Below are 10112 nucleotides of genomic sequence, written 5' to 3' on the forward strand. Positions count from 1 at the left end.
TTGCATCAGGACATCTAGAACTGGGTATGATCATAGGAAATGCAAGAAAACCATTCAACAAGCAGTTAGACAAGCATTTTCAACAAGCAGTTAGAAATGCATGCACGAAGTCTGGAGGGAGGTTACAGCTGAAGATGTAAGTTATGCTTCAGAAGCAGTATCAGAAACCTTGGGAGTAGGAACAATCTGTGCAAGAAGGCTGAGAGAGAAAAGCAGAAGGCAGAGAGCCTGAGGGATGCCCAGGGCAATGAAGCAGCAGCAGGAAGAGGAGCCAGAAAAGGCCAGCAAAGAGTGCTTCCCTTGCTCAGTAATGTTCTGAAGGAATATCCATGTACTGGTTTTCCCCAGAAAGAGCCCACTGGAGTGCAGCCTCCTGGTTACCAAGGGAGAAATCATTCTTTCTTCCCCCTCTTCCTACTTTCTTTTTCTGTCTGGTATCAGGAGATGGGAGTCAATGAGATCTGGTCCCTGCCCTTGAGCAGCTCACAACCTAGCAGAGACAGGGTTTTTTCTGGATTCTTTCTTTGGGTGCTAATGCCTTTCCCAGGAGCTGGCAGAGCAACTATTAAGAGAAATGACCTGTGTCCACTTGATTAACCAAAGAGCATTAATTGGATCCTTATTTTGAGCCAAGCACTGTGAAGACATCAGAAAAAATGGAAAGTAAGAATTCTGCTGGTGAGGAGACAGCAATCTTTGGAGATCAAGATCAACTTGAGTGAAATGAAGGGAGATGATGGAGACATCAACTGAGTGATGGGGCCTTGAAGACTAAAAATCACTGTGGGCTGAAAAGACGTGACATTGTCATAGAGAAGTCTTGAGTGAGGGGAGAATACGGCTACAGGAAGAGTGAGAAAAGGCATAGTAGCAGGAGAGAAAGCAGGAGCCAGGGGCCAGGGCCATCGAAGTGATGGTGGAAGGCAAGGAAGACCTGGCCTCAGCTCAGTGGCCTGTTTTGGAGAAGAAAGCAGGCTAAGAACATTCAGAAGTGTTGCATTTGGAAGTGGATGAGCTGAGTAATGCTTCCGGATGCTCTTGGCAGCCAAAAGTGAAGAAACAAGAGCTGAGGGGCTACTCCTCAGCTCTGAGTAGCAGTGCTCTCGGCATCCTGTTCACTTCACTTCCTGGCATCTATCCCTATCCATGCCAGGGAGGCTCTTTCTGTACAGCATGTTCTGATCTCTCAGGGATGCTGAGCAACCCCACCCCCTCACATGTGTGCTGGCGTGAACACCAGCTCATTGCCTGGGCTTCCTTGTCTCCATCCCCAGTGCCACAAGAACCAGTGAAGGCAGGACAGAACAGAGAAGCTGGGAGTTGCCTGTACTGAAGCTACCCTTGGATTAAGCCTAGGAGTGCTTCTCTTTGTCCCCCCGTTCACAGAATTCTTCTCTTCAAAGTGTTAGCACTCATTTTGCCAGGAGGCACGGGCAGACATGATCCTCTGTAATGTTTGTCTAAAGTTAGAGCCTGCCCCTTCTCAAGTGTCCCAAACTAAAGTGGATGGAGGGGTGATAGGAGAGCCACTCACCCACCTTACTTCTGGGAATGGTACCACTGCTTCCTGAGGAGTACCTGTTGACTTCTTGCTGTGCCTCAAGTCAGCCAAGCACCAGGACATGTTTGTCTTCCTTTCCCATACCTCTATGCCTCTCCATCAGGCTTACATCCTTATCAGACAGTCCAGTGGTGCACCAGGAGACAGAGTTTATCATTCAAGGAAGGGTAAGCTGCCAACATAGTCAGTGGCGGGAAAGACAGCACCTGCACCAAGGTTTGTTGACAGCTGGAACTGAGCATGAGGGAAAGCAAGTGGCTAGCACCATCTGTGTCCTAGCACCTGGGGCCAGGAAAGTGGGACAGGGATGTGACATAGAGCCCAGACCCTCTCCCTCCTACCTCCCCAGCCTGTGTCCTCACTAATGTGATGCATCCTTCCCTTCTTTTGCAGAGAAGCCACGGATGAACAACATCCTGACATCAGCCACTGAGCCCTATGACCTGTCGTTCTCCCGCTCCTTCCAGAACTTGGCCCACCTGCCCCCATCCTACGAGTCTGCAGTGAAGTCCCACCCTAGCAAGTACTCGTCCCTGAAGCGGCTAAGTAAGTGCAGTTGTCCTGGGTCTATCTCTCAGCGACCACGACACCCTCTTGTGTCTTACTCTCTTGTCCTACACCTGAGGGACTGGTGTGGAGTCCCAAGAACAAAGAATGAGGGTAGCATGGAAGAAGACAATCAACAAGCTCCTTGTTTTTGTTATTTTGGGCCTGAGCTCATTCTCCATGGGTAAAATAGAGGCCGTGGCATGCCCAAGTCTGCATGCCCACAGCTGGCATGCAGGAGAGAACCTTCCCCAGCCTTGTCCCACTTGCTGCCTTCAAAACCATGGGCCCTCCTCACTCTCAAGATCTTGGAGGAGAGGCTACCAATACCAGCACTTTCTGGGTCTCATCACAGAGACTTGGTTATGGAAGGGCCCATAAACCACCTCCTCCATAACCCAGCCAACCTTGTCTTGAGAAGCTAAGGCCCCCCACTCCCAAAACACACTCCATTTCATCACCTGAATTCAGTTCATCCAGTTGTCTCAGCTCTGCATCTAAGTCTGGGGAGGCTCTGGGGACTGAGGGGTTGAAGACATTACAATGACTAAAAGGTAGGTGGTGGAAGAGCTCTTCTTTCCTAGATTTCCAGCCCTTGGAACTTCTCCTGAGTCTATTTTCATGTCCCTGAGTCTATTTTCATGCCACCCAACTGCAGGGCTGAGTATTTGCTTGAAGCTACATGTTAACCTGCCATGATATAAGTTCAGTCCATGAGTCCACACCAGCCACCTACAAGGTGGAATGATACATGTCTACAGCCAAAAGTGGGAATCACCAATGATCCGAGGAATCAGATGCATGCCCAAGATGAGAGAGTATATGGCTCAGGAGGCAAAATCTACCCACTGGTTACCCTCTGGGAAAACTGAGAAGCAGTGAGCATTCCCATATTCTGCAGGGATCTAAAAGTCCGTCTGTGGGAAGACAAACAGGCTTATGTATACCTCAGGTAGGTTCAAGAGTTTGGCAGGCTATGTGATCTGGGGAAGGCCGCCTGAATGGAGAATGGAGACAAGGGTGGAGCATCTACATGAGGTGTACCATTACTCTGGCCTGCTCCCACTGGGGGCATGGGGGAGGTATGTGTAGGCTGGATTCTGTGGGATGACCATGTGTTGACTTCCTAGGCATTGGCTCTTACTCCAGAGAAAGTGTTACTATGTTCCTAAATTACCAGTTAAACATTTTTGTAAGTGCCCCTTGGGCTGGAGCATCTTTATTCTAGCAGGAGTCTGGTTCTGCAATCCACCTTTCCAGGTAGGCCCTGAATCTCATGGAAAAGCTGCTGGCTGCTTCCTGGGAGCCATCCTGTCTCAGGACATGTGTGGTGGCAGCAGCCCTGGAGCCAGAGTTCAGGGGCCAGGGCTTGCCTCCACTTGCCCATGAACTCCCTGGAGAACTCCTAGGAGCCCCTTGGTACCTGCACACCCAAGGTGGTGCTAGATGGGGCAGTGGTATTACCAGGGAACATACTCTCCAGCCAGCCCCCCACATGGGAGGTCTGAATCAGAATCTGCATTCAGCAAGTTTAACAAGCCTGTAGGGACCCATCTGCATATTTATTGGACAAGTACTGCCTCCACCCTCTACCTGTCTGGGCTGCAGGGTCCTACTTCAGTGCTGGCTTCAGTGTGGTATCACCTTGTCACCCCAGCTGGTGTCTCTCTCTCTCTCTCCCCTGCAGCTGACAAGGAGGCTGATGAGTATTACATGAGGAGGAGGCACCTGCCCGACTTGGCCGCCCGTGGCACCCTCCCCCTCAATGTCATCCAGATGTCCCAACAGAAGCCCTTGCCTAGAGAGAGGCCCCGGCGGCCCATCCGTGCCATGTCGCAGGACAGGGTGCTGTCCCCGGCACGGGGCCTGCCAGATGAGTTCAGCATGTCCTTCGACCGAATCCTGTCTGATGAGCAGCTACTGTCCACAGAGCGCCTGCACTCCCAGGACCCGCTGCTGTCCCCGGAGCGGACGGCCTTCCCCCAGCAGGCCCTGTCCAGGGCCCTCTCGCACACAGATGTCTTTGTGTCCACACCCATGCTGGAACGCTACCGCATGACCAAGATGCACTCCCATCCCAGTGCCTCCAGTAACTCCTATGCCACGCTGGGCCAGAGCCAGACGGCGGCCAAGCGCCAGGCCTTCGCCTCACGCAGACATAACACGGTGGAGCAGCTGCACTATATCCCAGGCCACCACACCTGTTACTCAGCCAGCAAGACCGAAGTGACCGTGTGACCACCTGGACAGGGCCAGGCACCTGGCAGAGCTGGGCAGGGACAGGAGGGGTCTGGAGCAGAGCTTCGAGCCCTGTGTCTCCCTTACCTTGTCCCCTCTGGAGGAGGAGGGGGGTGGGCTCTCTTTGTCCAGAAAGCCATACTCCCCAGAAGGATGCAACCCAGTGGCCCTGCAAAGCCTCTCAGACTGGGACCTAGAGCAATCACTGTCTCCCAGGAGAGTCAAAGGGAGTGAGCAGAGTGGTAGGCCAACCTCACCCCTGCCACCATCACCAACTCCCTTTCAGTTCCATGTCCTCTCTCCCCTTCCTGAGCTCAGCTGCAGGTCACTCAGCCAAGAGTCCCTGGCCTATCCCTGGCCTGACCCTGGTCTGAAGCTGCCCTGGGTTTGAGCTGGCCAGCAGGTGCAGTCAGTGGGCTGACAGAGCAGGCTACTCGGTCTCAATTATGTACCTAGGACCGCATCACGGGAATCTTCTAGTGCCTAAAAACTGCCTGCTCACTCTCGCCCTCGGAGACTGGGAGCTGCTGAGTCCATAAAGCACAACAATGATCTCTTTTGCCAGCTGGAGCTCTCTGGTCCCCACTGAATGGCCCTTCTTCTGACCCCTTGAGGGCCCCCCTGCCCCTCCCCCAAGCCATGGGACAAGGAAGGGCTATCTTCCTTTACCTCCCTCCCCAATGCTGGGAACCCTGTCCAGTTCCAGCTGGTGCCCCAACTGTAAGGTTCCCTTGGCCCAAATTCTGGGGCTTTGCCCCTCCCCTAGCCCTAGATGTTGTACCCCTGAGTTCCCCAGGGTTTAGCTCTGGCCCTCCTGGAAGAGAACACCAAGGAGGTGCAGGGACTTTTGGGATGCCCTCCCCAGCAACCTGATTATCTCCATACTTCCTCCAGGCCTCTAGGTCTGAAGGATGACAACCTGCCACTCAGGCCTGCCTTCCCCTCCCCTACTCTGCTCCCTAGAGGCATCTGCCCATGGCCAGAGAGCTGTAGGTGGGGAGGCCACTGTGATGCCCTAAGTCTCAGGGGCTCGCCATTCCCGTCATCCAGGGCTCCACCTGTCTCCCACCATGCACTCCAGGCAGGATGGAGACAGAGGCTTCTAAAGAGGGGCAGCTCAGCCCTCAGTCCAGGAGGGCCCGAGGTGGTTGTCCCACACCATGTACACTCCTCTCTCCCCATCACTGCCCACCTTCCTGGCCCCTTCTTGGTATAGAATTGCTTACTCTGCCTGTTTCCCCTTCCCCCACCTCTAGTCCTCCTGCAGCTCCATTATTCTCTGTTTCAGAACAGTGGCTCCTCTGGATCACAGGGACAGAGACCCTTTAGCAAATGCAAATAATGGTACTCCAGGCTACTGAGTACCATTATTTAGTTAGCTGGGGGCTAACTGGTAAGCCCCCTAGTCTGTGCCCTGCAGGGGACTCTAGGGCACCAGGCAGCTGAATTCCCTCAGCTCTGTTGGGTGGCAGCCCTTGCCAGCTTATCTCAGCCCCTTCCTTGCCTCTAAGGGGCTGAGGGACCAGAATGACAGCATATGACAGCCTCGTGAAAAGTGGATAGTGAGCTAATAATACTCCTTCAAGACCAGAGCCAGGCAGGGAGAGAAGGGGATCCCCCATTCTCAGAACCAGGGCACCTTCCTGGGCTGGGGCTGGGGAAATCAGCTCCAAACTAATGGGTGAAGGTTATGATACTAAAAAGGTGGCTTGCCAAAGTCAAACTCTGAAAACAATGACCTCGAACTGGGATTTTAGATTCTCTCAGTTCTGCATATACTATGTATGGCCCTTTAAAAGGGAGGTGGGCATGGAGCAGGGAGAACTCCCCAGTATCTGGTAATTTTTAATCTAACCAAGTTCACAATCCATAGAGAAATCAATTGACTGATTCCTCTTATTTATTCCAAGAATTCCAAAGCTCTTGTCTCCCCACTAAAAGACTTACCATGCCATAATCATGAGGGTATTAAAGCTCAGGGTGATGAGCACAGCCCTCAGCTTCCCTGCTGAGGTGTTGTCACTGGTACTCTGTGGCTGTAAGGACAAGGATAACTCTGTACACTTTCCTCCCCTACAAACATATAAACCCTCTCAAGGGCTGGTCCCTAGGGGTTTATGAGAGTTTGTTCCAGAGGGAAGGCTGAGGGGGTTGGGCTGGGAGATATCAACCTAAATAAATCAATTGGCCACTCCCAGAAACAAAGGTGTATCTCTCACAGCTAAACCCACTACCCTCAAATCCAGGCCTTGGCCCGTCCCCTTGAAGGCCACGTAGTGGTGCAGAGGGGAAAGGACGTGGGTGGGTGAGAATGCCCTCCCCCTGTGTCTAGACACACATGTGCTCCAAACCAGAAACCTGGTCTCATCATTCTCATTTTGCATGAGAAGCATCTTCTTGGCACCAAGTTCTCCAGCCCTCAGGATGCACTTTCCCTAGGCCCTGTCTTTCTGTCTCAGGGGTTATTTAATAGGTTGATTCCAAAATGTTTCTCATCCCAGCCTTACTGATATCCAGTGTAAAACCTCTGGTGTCAGTCAGATCAAAAAATTCTACCTGAACCCTTACTTTATAAAAATGATTCTTCTGCTTCACCATTGGGTCTAGAAGGAAGGAGAGAAAAAGGGAGGGAAGAGAGAGAGAGAAATCCACAAACTTGTTCCATTTCAGTCCCTTATTTCAAAATCTATAAAATTAAGTATTAATTAGGACACAGAAGTATCTCATTTATTCAGCCGGCCCACCCATGTTTGCAGAACGAGCACAACCACATTACTAGGCAAGTTCACATCACAGGTAAGAGAGAGTTCTAGGATTGGAACGCAGATTTCATGACTTCCAGCCCCACCAGGCCTTTCTCCGCAATGGAAGTCCCCCTCCCCCAGGAAGGGAAGCTGAAAGCTCAAAGTGTTCCTCGGCTTGTTCTTTGTGCGAGTCTCCACTGATCTGATTGGAATAAACGGGGATGTGCTCAGGTTCTCTTCTGCCCTGAAGGTTCCTGCCAGTCTCCTTGGCCTTTGATGACAGCAAAGCCCCCACAATCCCTCATGCCCTTCCACCACTCCTGTCTTGTTCTTCCAGTTACCTCGACTCCATGAGTTCATAAGTCACAAAGGCTTTCCCAAGAATTCTTTTAACCCTCAAACTAGGCTTGCTAGTGTCTTGGGAGATGAGTTTTCCTTCTACTAAGGGAAGGAGTTCTAATCTTTCCCTTAATTCAAATTTCTCCTTCCTTTTTTCCAGTCTCCCACCCCAAATCTCTGTCATAACCTCAAGTCTTCTTTGCTAGTTCAGTCTTTCCTCCCTCTCATTTCCCTGGCCTTACCCTCCTCCTCAACTTACCTTTCTCTGTCCCTAATTTATTTTCCTTGGTCTTGCTATACTCTTCCAGTTGCAACACTTAGAGCTTTGAATGAAAACATTCAAAGAAAATGACATTCTTTAGGTCTTCTGTTTGCTTCATTGGTTTGTCTTTCACCTCCTGCCCATAGGAGATGATATGAGAGCTGGGTAGCCAGGAGCTCTCCCACTCTGGTCTCTGGGTTGGAAGGAAGAGAAGCTGCCCTGCCAGAGACAACACAGTTCAAAGGTCAGCTTTGGTTCCTACAGCTGGCAAGTCCTTCAACCTCCTGCCCAGCCTGCCACTAGCCCAGAGGCTCCAACTCTGGACAAAGGTTCATATCATTGAGGGCTCTCAGCCACTGTTCCACCTCACACCTGTCCTGCTTGTGTATGTCACAGATCTCCCTTTGTCCTAAAACACTGGATAGCCTCATGGCTCTCCTCATGTGGAGAAATATCCATTCCAATAACCCTGCCACCCAACAATCCATTTTCTTTAGAGATACCTTGTCTGCCACCAGCCTTTCATCCTCAGATTCCATCCACAGATAACTGTGGACTTGACCCAAGGTATTCTGAAAGGGCTGCTGACGACCTGGACCCTTGAAAGCGCCTGCTCTGGGAAGCGTTGACATGTTACCTCCTACATACATTCCTCCACCATCTTCCCAAACCAGGGAAACGTTGCTCTGAAGTATTTTCAAGGAAGCTTGTTGTGTTTTAATGAAATATTTTTCAGGGTTCAAATGCTATTTTTTATAAATGCAGCATTTTAATGACAGATTCAATGTGAAAGATTAGTCTTCCTGAGCTCTAGATTTGGTTTCAGAAGGATGCACATGGTAGGAAGAAGAAGCACAGGGCAAGGCTCTCAGATACACAAGTTTTGCCCTACCTCTGTCTCCATCTCACCAGGGGACTGAGGATGAGTCACAGTCTCGCTGAGTGCCTCAGTTTCCTGTAAAATGAGGGGCTTTGGCTAGATGAGCTCTGAAGTGTCACCCAGCTTTTACATGCTAGGGCTTTCATTAACCATTGACCCCACCTCCTTTCTTCACATTCCTTCCCCACTTTAACTGAGCTGCATGCCTCCCATTAAGACTGCCCCATGGGGACATCCTTAGATGCCCTAGACAGCCACCAGACTCCTCACCAGAACCTGGTGTGGGCCCCATGGTCTTGGCCACCTAGGGATGCTCTTATATCTAAAGGTGTAAAAGCCTACCTATTACATAGGTTACAAACCATGTGTCATGGAAGTCCTCACACACAAGCACACCTAAATCATCCAGGGTGTTGTGTCACTGGGAAATTCTGAATTTGAAGTTTTCATTTTGATGTGTCCCTTAAAGCTGGAGGGAGGGAGTTCCAATTTCAGAGAGGGCATGGGCTGGAAGAGAAAGGTCCCAAGGTCAGCCTACGAAGGTGTGAAATTTGTACGTGAGAGGAGTTGGAAATACATTCCAAGACACAGAGGAGAATTCATGGCAGAGGCTCTGCAGGGCAATGGATGTTGTATCCCACTCCAGAACCTGGGTCCTGAAGACTGAGTCTGGACACTGGGCTCCATTCCAGCTGGAGGAAGGGGAAGCATCAGCACCTAAGCTGCCAGGAGTTGGGCCCTCACTCTATCCTAGTACATTTCTAGCCCCTCCTTGGGACATCACCGTCCTCCTGGTGAAAGCTTGTGAAGCAAGAATTGAGAGTACAAGTCAGTATCATCAAACCCATCCTGTAAATCGGCAAACACATCAACCTGCATCAGTCAGAGAAATGACATTTCATGTTTCCTTAATGCCCTCTTTCCTGAGGGAGAGGAAGACCCCTGCTCAACTGTGCTGCCCACTCCTGCTGTGACCCTTGAATGCCACTCCATAGGAGGACTCATTCATTTGCTTCATAGTGGCAAATATTCCTCTAGTTCTATAACTCAACTAGAATTTTGTAGTAAAGAATTCTTGAAATTCTCTAATAAAAAGCAATTCTTACTGTAATATTTTTAGTTGGGGGACACAATTTCCTAAGGGGGGATTGATGAACATTTTTATGCATTAGCCCAATTTATGGATTCCGTGTTTATTATATGGTAGTACTGATGAGAAGTACCTTTCTATCTGTAACCTTTGCACAGTCTCTTCTCTCCCCACCAGTAAGCTTCATGATGGGCAGTGCTCTCGTAACTGCTGCTTCTGTACAAATCTCATCATTCTACTTAACTGTCAAAGCACATTCTATATGTACTGTAAACTGATATCCCTTTAGTAAGATTTAGTCTTAAGGACTTTTCCACTTTTGTCAGTAACATATATTTATGGATTAAAAAATAAAGCCGTTTCAACATAACCTGTCTCTTTAAGTATCCATGTGTTTAATTTTACAAACACAGAGCCAAAACTAAAAGCAATTAAAAATCGTGAAAGCACAT

At 50.1% G+C, this 10112-nt stretch overlaps 1 protein-coding gene across 3 annotated transcripts in view; it reads left to right on the plus strand.

The window, feature by feature from the left end:
- Positions 1-4976, plus strand: part of SHISA6 (shisa family member 6) — a 271300-nt gene extending 266324 nt beyond the window's left edge. For all 3 annotated transcript variants that reach the window (XM_045824319.1, XM_045824320.1, XM_045824321.1), the window contains 2 exons: positions 1955-2107; positions 3795-4976. In XM_045824319.1, coding sequence (XP_045680275.1) covers positions 1955-2107; positions 3795-4345 — 704 coding nt within the window. In that variant the 3' untranslated portion in view covers positions 4346-4976. The remainder of the gene's footprint in view (positions 1-1954; positions 2108-3794) is intronic.
- The last annotated feature ends 5136 nt before the right edge of the window (positions 4977-10112 follow it).

Source organism: Phyllostomus hastatus, unplaced genomic scaffold, assembly GCF_019186645.2.
Source record: "Phyllostomus hastatus isolate PE091 unplaced genomic scaffold, TTU_PhHast_1.1 phas_scaffold_55, whole genome shotgun sequence".
NCBI classification, from domain to species: Eukaryota; Metazoa; Chordata; class Mammalia; order Chiroptera; family Phyllostomidae; genus Phyllostomus; species Phyllostomus hastatus.